General features: G+C 34.2%; 2 protein-coding genes across 4 annotated transcripts; one reads left to right on the forward strand and one right to left on the reverse strand.

Annotated features, from left to right (window-relative positions):
* Window positions 1–781: 781 nt before the first annotated feature.
* LOC104605316 (putative disease resistance protein At1g61300) lies at window positions 782–10542 on the forward strand. 3 transcript variants are annotated; one of them, XM_088896624.1, is made up of 3 exons: window positions 782–2672; window positions 2775–4319; window positions 10126–10542. In XM_088896624.1, exons 1-2 carry the CDS (start codon window positions 1481–1483, stop codon window positions 4313–4315), a joined length of 2733 nt encoding a protein of 910 aa, XP_088752750.1. In that variant the 5' UTR covers window positions 782–1480; the 3' UTR covers window positions 4316–4319; window positions 10126–10542. The 3 variants fall into 3 exon arrangements, with proteins under 3 accessions (XP_088752750.1, XP_088752749.1, XP_088752748.1); XM_088896623.1 differs by having other exon boundaries at window positions 782–2377; window positions 2456–4319; window positions 10126–10541; XM_088896622.1 differs by having other exon boundaries at window positions 786–4319; window positions 10126–10537.
* Window positions 10543–11515: 973 nt separating this feature from the next.
* On the reverse strand, window positions 11516–14858 carry LOC104605215 (putative fructokinase-1). The gene is made up of 4 exons (XM_010269883.3): window positions 14452–14858; window positions 13984–14316; window positions 12586–12702; window positions 11516–11827 (listed from the first exon to the last, which is right to left on the reverse strand). The coding sequence occupies exons 1-4, from the start codon at window positions 14848–14850 to the stop codon at window positions 11702–11704; spliced, it is 975 nt and encodes a 324-aa protein (XP_010268185.1). The 5' UTR covers window positions 14851–14858; the 3' UTR covers window positions 11516–11701.
* Window positions 14859–15976: the final 1118 nt, after the last annotated feature.

Genomic DNA, 15976 nt, shown 5'->3' on the forward strand with positions numbered 1-15976 from the left:
GCTAAAGATAAGATTGAGGACAAAAACATAATTCTATTTGCATATGACTCCCACTCTTGATTGAAGATTAGAGAAAAAGTCAATTTTTATTTATAAAACTTCTCTGAAATTGCAATCTTTAATGGCTTTTGCCCCTGGTTGAAGCGTAAAGAAAAAAGAGAGTTTTTAAAATCCTTAATGGCATCCATTGAGTTCTAGGTTTGGTGGAATTCCCCCCTTTCCTTTGAGTACAAATTCTTGAACACTCAATTTGAGTTTCCCTTTTATTTTCCAAAAAAAAAAAAAAAAATTTACATCACACATAATAGGAAAAATTGCTATTAATCCAACCGCACATGCAAACCGATTGTCCATGTAATGTATTTTATAAACGATTTTTAAACTTTGTTCTACATTCTATGTATTTGTATTTATATTCTTCCCAAACGGAGTCTAAAGAGAATAGAGAAGAAAAGAAGAAGAAAAGAGAAAAAAAAAAAAAAGAAAAAAAGATTGATAGTAGGGGTGAGCATTCGATTTATTTGGTTAAAAACTGAACCGAATAAATCGAAATTAAAAAAGTATTCGGTTTGGTTTTTGGCTATTTTAGTTAAAACCAAATTTAATTAAAATATACATAATGTTATATTTATAACCTATAATATATATTATGAAACTTAATTTTGTTATAATACATTATATATAATATAGTAATGTATAAATATATGACATATTATATATTTATATTATATAATAAATTTTAATTAATTTAGTTTTTTCGATTAACTGAATTTCTAAACCTGAAAACTGAAATACCCAAAAACCGAATTAATTGAACTAAATTCCCTAACAACCGAAAAACTGAATCGAAAAAGCCGAAACCAAAATTTTTAATTCGATAATTCGTTTTTAACCGAATAATGCTTACCTCTAATTGGTAGCGCTGATATCAAAGCTGAGTTGTGGTGATGGAAGACAGAAAAGGACAAAAGAAGAGAGAGAGAAAAGAGAAGAAAAGAAAAAAAAAAGAGTGATAGTGCTGATATCAAAGCTGAGTGGTGGTGGTGGAATACAGTAAAGGACAAAAGAAGAGAGAGAAAGGAGAATCACGAATAATTAAAGATGATAATTATGAGATTCTTAGTACCAAATTCCAATAGTAGGAGACACGCTAACCGAACTCATTGCATAGCTCAAATCTCGATCTCTACACTAACCAGTAACCAGAACCAGAGGGAGGAGGGGTATGGGAGTCGTCTACTTATAAAGTTAAAATTGAAGAGAAGAATTTCTACTCTAACCAAACTTATTGCATAGCTCAAATCTCAATCTATACACTAACCAGAGGGAGGAGAGGTATGAGAGAACTTTGTATGCGTTTAATCTTTGTCTCACAGGTTTCCATTAGAACAGCTTTCCTCTCTCTCCCTCTCTCTCGTTGTCAATCTCACATCTTAATCTTAATTTCCTCTCTCTAGTCTTAGAATCTCCAAAGTGCGTCATGGCTGCTGACTCGATCTCCCTTGTTTTGCAATGTTGGGCTTGCATTGAAGGGCCTAGGCGTTCAGCCTTTGTCTGTAAATTAGAAGAAAATCATACATCATTGAATGACATGTTGGGTAGATTGAAGAATTTAGTAAACGACGTGAAGAATAAAGTGGAGGCGGCAGAGGTCATCAGAAGAATGACACGAACAGAACAAGTGGATGGATGGCTGCGACGTGTAGAACAAAAGCAAGGAGAAGCAGAGGATGTCCTACATCAATGTTCTCAGCGGATTGCCAATGATTGTCATTGCCTTGGACGTTACTTCCCCAAGAACTACTTCGCTAGCTACAAGCTTGGTAGGAGAGTGGCTCAATTGCTAACCGAAGTCGATAATTTAATCAAGGAGGGCAGCAGTTTCTTTCTCAGTGAGGTGGCTTATTATAGGCAGATTGCACTTTCAGGAGAAGAACTGCCTTTACCAGCAACAATTAAAGGTATAGATTTGATGTTCGATAAGATGTGTAAATGCATCAGAGAAGATGAAGCTGCTGGAATCATTGGACTATACGGTACAGGGGGAGTTGGGAAGACGACCCTTCTCAAAAAAATCAACAACCACTTTCTCCTCAAAACAGCAGACAACAGTGATTTTGATGCTGTGATTTGGATAGTTGTGTCCAGGGAATTAAGCACGACACAGATTCGAAAGAAAATCGGTGATCAGTTGGGAATTACACGAAAAGACGATACAGACCAGGTTGCAGAGGCCACCGACATTTTCAGGTTGTTGAGTCGTCAAAAAAATAAAAAGTTTTTGCTCCTCTTGGATGACGTATGGGAACGAGTTGATCTAGAGGAAATTGGAATTCCTCACCCCAGTACCGTCACTGAATCAAACAACAAGTCAAAGGTGATATTCACAACTAGATCTGAAAAGGTGTGCGGAGAAATGGAAGCTAAAAAAATTTTCAAAGTTGAATGCTTGCAGGATGATGAAGCATGGAACCTATTTGAAGAGAAGGTAGGAGAGGACACCCTGAATTGTGATCCAGACATACGTCAGCTAGCCAGGGATGTTGTGAAGGAGTGTGGTGGGTTGCCGTTGGCTCTCATCACCATCGGCCGCGCCATGGCAAGCAAGAGGACTCGTCATGAGTGGGAACACGCTATCACAGTGTTGCAGAAATCTCCAGCAAAGTTTTCAGGTATGGAAGAGAAAGTGTTTTCTATCTTGAAGTATAGCTATGATGCCTTGGCAGATGATAAAGTTAAATCTTGTTTCTTATATTGTTCCCTCTTTCCCGAAGATTATGATATTGAAATCGAAGGACTAATAGAATATTGGATTGGGGAAGGATTCATAAAAGGAAATGAGGAAATGAGGGAAGCAATGAATGAAGGATATGATATCATTGAAACTCTGAAACGAGCCTGCTTGTTGGAGCCCGGTTGGATTGATTATTTTTATAGGAAAAAGTATGTAAAGATGCATGATGTGATCCGGGACATGGCATTATGGATTGTGAATGACTTTGGAAGGAATGATAAGAAGCAGCATTTGGTGGTAAGGTATGAAGAGTTGATGGATAAGCTTATCTTCAAAAGGCAGGGCGCCAACAGGATATTTATGCTACCTCCACGTCGTCCTTATAATAATAGTGAGAGTGATGCAGAGCAGCAGCAAATTAAAGATGAGGTGGTCGTCCCTCCTGATGAAGACTATCCCAACCTTATTCCAATTGCAACCTTCTTAGCAACCTATGGTTTAGGGAAGGAATTCCCTACTAGCTTGTTCCGATCTACCAAGTCTCTTAGAGTTTTGGGTTTATCTGGTTTTTCATTTGGAAAAGTAAAGTTCCCAACTGAGATTGTTGAATTGGCTGAATTGGAATACCTCAATCTCTCTCGTACGAATATAAAGGAATTGCCATACGAGTTGGGAAAGTTGAGGAAATTGAGGTACTTGAATTTGTATGAAACAAGAGATCTTCATGTGGTTTCAGTTGAGGGGATCCAAAAGCTGTTGGATCTAGAGTATTTGAACCTATTTCATTCTAATTTTCGGGATTGGGAAATGGACGGTAGATCAAGATTGATGGAACTATTTGAAGCCTTAAAGCACTTAACTGATTTCGGAGTCACAATTAGCAGTGACACATGTCTCCAAAGTTGGTCAAATTCCTACAAGTTACAGAAGTACACAACAGGTCTATGTCTTGAGAATTACAAGGCCAACTCTTTCCGCATAACTACTACTACTCTTGAAGATATGTTTCTAGAAAAACTCGAGTTTTACAAATGCGAAAAGTTGAGAGATATTAGTTGGAGAATGGAGACAAAGAAGTGGTCAGCCTTGAGGCCAGAGAGATTATTACTCCATATCGTTCATCTTCCCAAGTTAGAGATAATAGAGTTGCCGCACATGTGCTTACAGAACATACAATATATTTATATTAATAATTGTATGGTGTTGGAGGAACTAACCTGGCTTCGTCATACTCACAAGCTGGAAGAGCTTCGGCTACTGAATCTGCCAAGACTAAAAAGGATAATAAATGTAGAAGAAATGTTGATACCATTCTCAAATCTTAAGTCTATATGGCTTTACCATCTACCGGCATTAGAAGACATCTACCCCGGTGCCTTGCCTCTTCCGTGCCTAAAGGAAATTCGCTTAAAAGAATGTCCAAAGCTGAAGAAGCTCCCATTTGACTCCAACACTGCTAAGAACGACACTTTGATGAGGATTGAAGGAAGCAAGGAATGGTGGGAGGCGCTAGAATGGGATGATGAAACCATCAAGTCCAATTTCCAAAAATATTTCACCGAGATTAACTCAGAAAAGTAGCAAGGTAATAAAGTAATTAACCCTCATGATCGATTTTATTGTTTGTAATGTAGTTTTGGACGACGATAATCGTGACTTTTAATTTTTGTTATCCCTATTTGTATATGAGCTTTCCTAAAGCAAAATAATAATTATTTTCTGTCTTATATAATATAAATAGAGTATTGATCCCTCCAGTTTGTCCCTGATGCTGTTTCAAGTTATATGAACAATCCAATTTGTCCGCTAACAAATTGAGTATTGCAGTGTAGCAAAGACAAGAGACAAAAGAATGTTTCTCCATCTCCCTAAGGTTTTTTTTTTTTCTCAAATTCTTAATTGCTTAATACTACCTTTTGTTTGAAATAATATCATGCTGTTATTCAAATTTAATTTGAATTAACTTTGTGGATTTAACAGAAGAAATAAATTTTAGTAGAGAAAATTGTGGATCTTTTTTGTCTTACTGTAAATTTTTTTGTAATTTTGTATATCAACAAAATTATGAGCTAGCCATGTATATCAACATAAAGAATGCTGGAGATATGAACCAGCCATATTTGATTTTTCGTTGACCCACGAAAGATCATTTATCGTAAGTTGGTGAAAGGGAGGCTGTTCACGGATCGGGTTGAGTCGATTTATTAGTGTTTTTGATTTATTTGGGTTGCCTATAGATCAAATCGAAACTAACCCTCTATTAAGTAAAACCGATATGATCGGTTTGTGTTTCAACCAAGGTTTAAAATTTCATCACGTCTTAGCTCGTATCAGCTGATGCATATTGGTTTTTTGACTTACCAACATGAGAGACAGTCCTAAATCAAACGTACTGTCTCTTTTCGTCGTGCCAAAATAGTATCGACTTCGTATTGGGCTGGTATCGGCCCATTTCGGTATGTCTCGGTCAATATGTGATGAATTCACTGTTACAAACAAAACAACCTTCGAAAGTGGGGTTCTAAACCCATTTCAGAAGCCCTCTTTCTTCCCTAAACCCTTTAGAAACTTGCTTTACATTCCTAGAGACTCAAATTTAGGAAAAACCCATCAAAACACCTACAAAATTGAAATATTCACCAAGTTTTTTAAGGTTGTTGAGAAAATATGACGTTTTTTCAAAATTTTTACATTTTCAGCCAATGTTTTTGTTTTTGTTTTTGTTTTTTTTTAGTTTGGATACTTGAAAACATCTTTGTGTATGTTGACCGGCTACTCGTGTGCAAAAAATCCCACTGACTTTTCTGCTATATGAAACTTTTTGTGAATATTTGAAGAAGTTCTACAATAACAAAAAATCTGAAAAAAAAAATGAAATTTTTAGGTTTCTCTTTGGATTTGCCTATAGAAATTGATTACATTGTATACCTATGGATGATCTACCATGTCCATAGATCAATTGAATTTTTTCTAAATAATTGTTTTTTTTTATTTTTTTATTTTCAAAATAAATAAAATATATATAATTTCTTTAATTTTATGTGATAGATCTACAACATACTAACCTTATAGGTTGAGTATGTTGAGATCTCTGGATGATCTTGATCTACATATCTATAGATCAATTGATTTTTTTTTCTAAATAATTGATTTTCTTATTTTCGGAATAATATATATATATATATATATATATATATATATATTCTTTAATTTTATATGATCAAACCCTATAGGCTGAGTATGCTGTATATCTATGGATGATCTACCATGTCCATAAATCAATTGAATTTTTTTATAAACAATTTTTTATATATTTTTTTAATTTTTGGAATAAAAAATATTTATAATTTCTTTAATTTTATGTAATTTAACCCTATCGGCTGAGTATGTTGTAGATCTATGGATGATTTACCATCCATAGATCAAATTCATTCAAATTTTCTGTTACATTTTACTTTTCTTAATTTTAATTTAAATTTTAGAATAAAAAATGAAAAATAATTATTTAAATAAAAATAAATAATCATTTAGTTTCTAGAAAATTAGAATGAAACATGCAAAATAATTATTTGATTTAGTATGCCCATAAATCCATTCGATTTTTCTGTTACATATTTATTTTTCTTAATTTTAATTTAATTTTTAGAATAAAACAAGCAAGACAATTATTTGAATAAAAATAAATAACTATTCAGTTTTTAGAAAATTAGAATGAAACATGCAAAATAATTACTTGGTATACTATGTTTGTAAATCCATTCAATTTTTCTGTTACATATTTACTTTTCTTAGTTATAATTTAATATCTAGAATAAAACATCCAAAATAATTATTTGAATAAAAATAAATAATTGTCCAGATTTTAGAAAATTAGAATGAAACATGCAAAATAACTACTTGATCTATTATGTCCATAAATCTATTCAATTTTTCTGTTACATATTTACTTTTTTTAATTTTAATTTAGTTTTTAGAATAAATTAATGAAACATCCAAAATAACTATTTGAATAAAAATAAATAATTATGTAGTTTTTAGAAAAATAGAATGAAACATGCAAAATAATTACTTGATCTTATTATGTCCATAAATCCATTCAATTTTGCTATTACATATTTACTTATCTTATTTTAATTTAATTTTTAGAATAAAACAAGCAAATACATTGGAACTGAATTGAGTACTTTATTAAATAGTATATTTTAGTTCTGGTATGTTGATTATAATATGTTTTTTTCATAAAACCCACAAACATATTATTTCTATGTATAAATATCCCATTTGTGTCTTATATTTAGTGATACTGATGTTTATTTATGATTTATTAAAGTATTTATAGCATTTACATGTGTTTCCATGCGTATCTTAATTTTTCGTTCGTATCCATGCGTATCCCGATATGTCTCTCTTATTTGCCTTTCCAATATGCATAGCGTTTCCGATACTTTGAACCTTGGTTTCAACCAACTCCAAGCTTGCACAATGAACATAAAGTCAAAGTGCTAATATTATATGTAATCTTTCAGAATATATTTTTTGGAAATATATATTTAAAATCAAAACATATATACAAATATATTGGAACATACTTTCTAATTTCTGGAAATATATATCTGATATATTTCAGAATATATATATATATATATATATATATATATATATATATTCAGATATATATTTATTATTTAAAACTATCTATATTTAACAGATATTTTTTCAAATAACTCGGTTCGTTTCAATTCGGTTTTCACACATAAAAACCAAAATCAAGCCAAATTATCGGTTTAATTATCTTTGCAACCCAAAACCGACCGTAATGAAAAAAAAAAAAACAACCAACTCAGATTGGGTCGGGCCGGGTTGATCAGTTTGATCGGTTTGGATTTATATGTGAACAGCCCTAGTTAAAAGGTTCCACAATTTTCCAATCTAGTATTGCTTACAAACGAGCAATGATATCAAATTTAGGTGAGTCTTCAAGATCATGTCTACTCCTAGTAGTCAATTAAGGAACTGGCAACATTAACTTCTAACTGTAGGCACGAATTTATAATCCTCTCGCCTTTCTAATATGGAAGCCCACTGCTTTTGAGTTTTGATCAATATATCTTAATCAAGAGCTGAGGTGATTTTCCATTTAAAATGAAACCCCCCAAAAAATTATTAATAATAAGATCAAGCAGAACGAAGAGGATTAAAATTGCAGATAAACAAGGCTTAATTTGATCTGGTCTCAAATTGCAGATGAACTAGGTTTGACCTTCTCTCTTAGGAAGTGCAGCAAATGTTCACGTTTCCAGTTGTCAACTCTGCAAATAAGATAAACCAAGGCAATATAAGTAAAATGAAATAAACTCTAGCTTTAAAACATATAAAAAAATGAGTGAAATATGAAAACTAGTGGAACCACCTGAACTCCTGAACTAAAGGTCTAAAGCCACATATAAAAAGGGGATTAAAAGGCAAGAAAATAGCAACAAGGTTAACGTTTGGACGATCAAATATATTTGCATCATCAATTTTAGTAGACTACATTGTATGGAAAATTACAATAGATAAAACAACTAGATTGTAGTTTGCTTTACCATGGATGAGTAGGAAAAAACAAAGTTGGCTTCATCATCAATTCCATGATTGATTTTTTTAAACAAAGGGCTATGCTGCTTGTGTTTGGATTGTCAAGAAAGCCCTCCTGAAGGTTAATGAACAGGGCAGGGCCCAAACAGAGGAGGCCTTCCACTAAATGCCATAAGCCAATTTTCAAGATGGCCCATTTTGTGTCAACATTTAATGAAGTAAACCAGCTAGAAGACATGACAAACCTACCTAACGGTTTCCTTATGCTGACCATCATGAGCCAACATGACGAGTTTGGGTGGAGAATTGAAAACATATTGAACTTTGACAGAGGGGATTTTTAAATGGAATTGAAACACATTTTTAATATTTACTAAGTTTTTCTAATATTTATTTTTAGTGAAAGTTTATTGGATTTTTAAATTAATAATTTTTTAATTGTTTAACCTCAACCTATTTATATTATTACTATTCTCTTTCTCTCTCTCTCTCTCTCTCACACACACAATCTCTCTCTCTCTTTTAAATGTAATAATAACATGCATTAAAATAAGAGGCCTTGGAAAATCCAAAAGTCTCTTTCTCTCCCTTCCCCCCTCTCTCTCTTAAATATCTTTTGTAAAAGTCTCTATCTATAATAGTGTATAACTTTATTGAGGTAATAAAAATAGACAATGATTACTTTTTTTATATTTTAAAACAAAATAAAAATAGGAAAAATGCAATAATTTGAGAAATTAGATAAATAACTTCTCTCAAAGGAGAGGGTTGCTATATGAAACTATAAGGGTATTTTAGTAAATGACCCTTTCTATTATTTATCTTTCGCTTAATAAATCCCATGCATTGCATGGGTCCCCGTTGGTAATTACTAAAATACAATAAAAATTAATTTTAGTATATATAATTATATAATAAATACAAATTAAAAGTTTAAAATTATTATTATTAAATATTAATTTTTGAAAGTTATTTTCTTGAATTATTACTTAACATAAGTTAAACTAGTTATTTACAATATTATATAAAAATATTAAATTAATATTAGTTTCAATATCATGTTATAATTATTTTTCTACTTTTTGGAATTTTTATAATTTATTACATGATTTCTTTATTTTAACTATTTAAAATCTAGTTATATTAAATATTTTGTTATTTAAATATTTAAATAATATGTAAAATATTTAAATTTTAAAATACTAATTATTTATTGAATTTAATTATCCATGAAGTCATAATTCATACTATTATTACATAATTTCATTATTAATTTTGTAATATATTAAATTATTATTATTTTCAATATTATATTATAATTATTTTTTGAACTTTGAAGAATTTTTTTTATTTATTATATAATTTCGTTATTTTAACTATTTAAAATCTAGTTTTTTTAAATATTTAAATAATCTATAAAATGTTTACACATTTTTTGTTATTTGAATTTTATATATTTAAAACTATTATATAGGGAGTTATTTGCTTGAAGCTTTTTCTCTCTAACGTTTTCATGAAAAAAAATGGATGTAATCCTCTCCCACTAATTAGTGTTGCAAGCAGATTTTATCCTTCTTGACTTAAATTTGTGCCCTTGAAGTCTTATTACACTACTTGCCCATGATCTCCATATAGCATATTCTCATGTTGAATTTGTTTTATACAAATGTTTGTCTTATTTATGGATTTGGAATAAATATCTGCATTACTTTAACAACTATTAAATGCGTTTTCTTAGTGGATTTGAAATAAGTGTTTGGACTGGTTTGAAATAAATTATGTTATTGAGTGGAATGTTGATTACTATTTTGCAGGAATTATATGTGGAGGTCATGGTAACGAAAAAATAGTGGTGTGCTCATGCCATTTGTATATTAGGAAGCATTGTTGTGTTGTGCCTTTCTTATTTCTTTATTCAATGTGGGTGGTGTTGATGTGAACACAGCATGTAATGTGTTATGTGTATGTGCGTGCAACCTACTTAAACAAATGATTTGGCTGCCTATTTGATCATTTGAAGAAATATTGATCTATGCCTACTTGGCATCCTCTATGGTTATATGGATATTTCAACGCATAACATATTACAAAAGATGGACATATACCATTCAAGGTTCAAAAGTATTGATACGGGCAGATATGTGGGTAGGGTGTATGGCCTGTGTTGGTGATTTTTATGTTTTATTTATTTATTTTTTTCAAAATCAGTTTCGATATGTGGGTAGGGCGTATGGCCTGTATTGGTGATTTTTATGTTTTATTTATTTCTTTTTTTCAAAAAATTGGTTTAACTCCTGACTATCCTCTAAATCTTGGTCTAACCCGATACAACCGCTGGAATGACGTATCAGGAAGCCATCAACATGATATGTATCAACCAATACGGGTCAATACATGTCAATACTTTGAACCTTGACACCATCACATACCCAAACCCTTCCTCCAAAACCCTTTTGGTTTTATGCTTCCTAAAACATTAGATTTACATCTAGATGTTAATCCATGTATAATAACTAGCCAATCAACAACAATCGTTTTGACCATCAGAAGGGAATTAGTATAGTAGGATATGGTATCACATACATGCTGTTTGGAAGGGTGAGCACTTTTGGGATTAAATTTCAAGAAAATACACCCATGCTTCCAAGACCTGCTTTTCACAAAAAGACGCTTCTATCACATAGGCAGTGAGCAATACTATGCTTTTTGTTAAACACTGTTTTTCATGTATGTACTGACAGTAGCACCTCATAGGATACACATCGGTCAACCATTGAGTAAAACACTTCACTGATGCATAAAACGCCAAATTTACCGTTTCATGCATCGGTGTGATCCCGATTTTACCCAATTTTTTAATAATCAGCTGCACCAAATAATAAGATACATGGGCATTTGTTGAAATACCCATGTGGATCCAACATGTCACAATTTTTTTGAAAAACGGCCACGGTTCCAAACATCCCCATAGAGAACATAAACAGTCATTTAAAGGTTTTAGGCAGCAATGCTAATGCCAGACACAATACTGCTCAAAAACACTTCTTCAATGGCTAATCAACATAAAATACCAGCCAAACAAGTTTCATGTCAAAAATAGCTGGCATAGTTGTAACCACCATTGTTCGTTTTTTTCTAAAAATGCAAAAGTAAATCACTGAAGATACTTGTCGATCATTATTCTTTTTTCTAAACTCAAGGATGGATCGTTTCCAAAACCAAATAATATATAACATTAAGCAAAAGACTGATGCAAATGTCCTTTAATCATCATTATTTGACGGAACAAAATTAGAGTTGGGACTTGGGGAGAGATACGAAAGTCCAACAATTCCTAACAAAATCTCTCAGACGGTGAGACTTTAAAATTGTTGAGAATGAAAAGTTGTTCTATCCTTTAATAAACTTGAGGACTTCGGGATCAGTGGGAAGGGCAGGAATTGCGCCTTTCTTGGTAGTAGTAATTGCTCCACATGCATTTGCATATCTCAGTACTTCCCTTAACCTTTTTTCGTCCTGCATTTATAGAAACAACACTTTGTTTAAGAAGAAAAAAATATCACCTGATGTACAGGGTAGACGAATGGAGACAATTTTTTGACCTACCAATTCTACAAAATCAATCGCTAGTAAAGGAGAGGGGAGGGAGACTTTCTTGGTTATCGAATTGAATCGCCACAAATGGGTAGGAGAACATGAACGTTTTTGTTTTTATCAGCAAAATATAAAAAGATGTTCTTCAACTCTGTTTTTTTGGTTTTGTTTCAATATACAATACATACTTTCCTCGTAATCAAAACAATGGTTTTTAAAACAAAACAGATTTTCTAGTGTCTAAATTATATGATTTTTGGAACATGATATCAAATAATCAGATTAAAACAACTTTTTGAAACAAGAAATTCAAAACCAAACATGTTTTTGGTTTCAAAACAAAAAACACATGCACAACCAACAATAAATTTCATATTATTTTTGTATTTTTGCTTTCGGAAATAATCAGTTTTGGAACTTCAAACGGTTTTGACTTATTTTTTAAACGAGCAATAAGAAAAGTGAAAAACAATCAAAAACAAACAAAAATTTACCTTGTAGAACGCCCCTTAAGTGTTCCCTCATATTATGAGAGAGGGGACCCTAACCGATTGCTAAAATGTATCCCCATGCACTAATGCCCCCCCGCCCCTAATACCATGCTAATCGGTCAAAAATGAAAGATCCATCCTTCTTATAATGTTACTCTTGTAATAAAAACAACATTTAATTTCACTTACCTCAAGAATCGATAGATCGTTAACAATTTTGCGTAAGAGGGCGCCGACAAAGGCGTCTCCTGCACCAGTTGTGTCCACTGCCTTTACTTTGAATGCCTCGACTGATCCCCGGAAGTGCTGGCAAAATCCAATCAAATATGTTAGCCTGTGTTGAACAGATTCTCACATTTCTTTCATGACCCCAAAGCAAGTACGGTTTAACCTAGGAATATTAGATTTCCTTTCTCTATCCCTACTTGGGCCTCTGAAAATAAGACTAGTTGGAAAATGGAGATAGATATCAGCAAGAAGATTGAATTAATTTGAGGTAAGAAAATGCCAACCCCACCATCTCAATTCTTCCACGGAAGTAAACTGGGGCAAAAATATGATACCAATTGTATTTTCATGAAAATGCATATGGACGGTGGAGAAAAGTCCATATATTACCATTACTGATATTGATGGTGAAACACATCAAATGGTATCAAATCAGTAGTAGAGTCAATTGTGTCAAATCCCCTGGCAAATACAACATCTCTCGATCCCTCGGAAATTAGGATAGAGAGTTCAAGAATTAGGTTTTTTTCGTTAAGCTCAAAATTAGATTTTTTTTATAAGCTCAATAATTAGATTGGGCAACCGAATACTAATTCCAGTACGGACAGGCCCAATACAAATCTCTGAATTTCACTACAAAGTTATAAACATTAAAAAAAAACACATTTTATAACATCAATGCCCGTCCGTGAAAAATTCTGACACTGGGCTGAACCGTCACTCTTCCTAAATAAATAAAATCCTCGACTGTGCTAATAGAGGAGTCCATGGATTCAGATCAGCTATATCTTTTGTCAATACAAGACAAGTGGTTGATGATTCCTAGTTCCAAGCCAAGAGATTTCACATGGTAGCTGCCACTGGTTGGCATTAGTTGGTACAACCTAAAACATTTTTGGCTACCCAACTTTCTTTTTGAATCTTTTTTATTAGAACTGACAAATAGCTTAAGTCCAAACAAGGTTCCAAAATATAAGTGCAAACATATGACCAGTAACTATGTTTATTTTACAAATAGTAGGCTACCAATCAGCTTTCGTCCTGAACAAAGCAGACAAAAGTCTGAAACCCCACTGCACTACGAATCCATTATCCACCCCATTTGATATCCTGTTTCCCCTTTCCCTTTGAATGATACCAGCAGGGGACCCACCATCTATTTAATCTCACCACCCACAACCAACCAAGTAATTGGTTGGTCCCACCCGTTACGGATTGCGAAAAGCTGAGCAAGAAAAAATCTAAACCAAATGTCCAAGGACTCCGGCCTTGGGTTGATCCGTAGATTCAGACCCATTAGCAACTACTGACCAAATTGAAAACTGGTATTAACTACAAAATCAAGAGATTTTTGTTTACCTTAGCGTAATATCTGCAACCCTTCTCACCAAGAGTCACTAGCAGAAGCTTCAAGTTGGGATGCCACAGGGACATTGCGCTTTCATCGTCCACCTTATTACTCTCCGTCAGGAACTCCAGCTCAACATCGCTGACCTTGATCAGCTCGGCCTGATCCCAGATGCTCATGATCTGCTCCCGTGCTTCCTTTGCAGACGGCCATAGTGGCAGTCGAAGATTCGGATCGTACGATAGCAATGCGCCCGCTTTCTTCGCCTCCTTCATCGCTCTTATGTGAGCAGATCTGCACGGCTCCGTGATTAAGCTTATGGATCCGTAATGGAACACCTTTGCCTGCAATGCATCACATTCATCAAACAATAGATCCCAATCCAACGGTCTCAATTAAGTCTTCATATGAGATCGATCTCTTAGAAATATGACTCAAAAAATAATATTCAAAATCCAGTCTACATAGGGAGAACGGACCGATCTGATGAGCTCAAGATTCAGCTCCTGTTCCTTCAAGAGCATGTCGGCACTGGGGTTCCGGTAGAACATGAACTCACGTTCTCCATCGGATCGGAGCGTGACGAACGCTAATGCGGTGCGAGCACCCTTATCGAACAAGATCCCGTCGCCATTGACGCCGTTTTCCTTCAAGATACCGGCCAACATGTTACCGAACTCATCGTCGCCGAGTTTCCCGACGAAAGCGGATCGGCCTCCGAGGCGGGCGACCGCGATGGCAACGTTGGCAGGAGCACCGCCCGGAGCCTTCAAGAATCCCGGGGCTTCAGCCAGGGACACGCCAGAGACTGTCGGAACGAAGTCGATAAGCATCTCGCCGAAGCTCAAGATGAGACCGTCGGAGGACTTCTTGGCCATCTTTCTTGATATCAGATCGATCGAAACGCAACAGAGAGAGAGAGAGAGAGACAGACAGCAGAGAGAGAAGAGAGACAGCAGAGAGAGAGAGAGAGGAATTGGAGGCTTGAAGGAGGGATTTATAGAAAGAAAGTCGGAATTGGTTGGCGATGTATGGTAAGGATTTGACCGGGAACGGTGAAAAACTGAAAATATTTTTTTCTTATTTTACTAATTTCCTTTTATAATTAGGACCGTTGGATCGAGGTTGCTGTAGCGACTTATCATGTGCTTATTGCATTTGATCAGATTCCGTTACCATTTGGACATTGTTTGTCTCTCCGCACATTGGCGTATTAATCCAACAACTTGGGTTCGTTTGAGCAATTGAGCTTGTTGAGCGTGGGGGTATGTATGGGTACTGACAATGCGGTGGGACCCACGTGGAGGAGAAGTTCTGCCCGTTGCGATGTGTCAGATGGGAAGACAGGGTCGGTATGTAGATTCCAATTGGACGACAGGAATGTGATGAGACGTTGTAGAAGAAAGGTGTAAGGACCAAGGAGGTGGTGAGTAAATCTTGGAGTTAGATTGCAACTCCGTGTCCGGCTGGGGTAAAATGAATATAAATTCTCAATTCTGTGAGGGCCAATTAATAAAGCGGGTGACAGCATGCTGAGACGGATTGTCAGCGTCAGAAAGGACACACGAGTGGAAATACTGTACAAACTACAAAGAGATCCGCTACCTTACCCTCTGTTTGGATAGTTTATTTTTTTTTTCCTACCTTGATCTTTGCTCTAGAAAGCATTTGCTGAACAAGAAAGTGTTTTGAGCGTTTGGCAAGGGTTGATTTTAGAAAGATAACAGTCCCAAGCCGAAGCACTTTTATGCCCCAGAGCACAATGACTAAATCAGAAAGCCCAAATACGAATTCATTTGGCTAATAAACTGACTTTTCATATGTAAAACTGATTTTATTAACTTCTTCAAAACAGCCTAATCAAAGCAGTTCAATCAAAACCGAATCCCTTCCAAACGGGACTTTACATTTGGGGTTTTGTGCAAATCACAAACCCTGAAACTTATTCAAACTTAACCTTAAATAGTTAAGAATTTATATACGCGTCTCGTGCCTGATGACTTG

This window comes from Nelumbo nucifera, chromosome 1 (genome assembly GCF_055504915.1).
Source record: "Nelumbo nucifera cultivar China Antique chromosome 1, China Antique-T2T, whole genome shotgun sequence".
Lineage (NCBI taxonomy): Eukaryota > Viridiplantae > Streptophyta > Magnoliopsida > Proteales > Nelumbonaceae > Nelumbo > Nelumbo nucifera.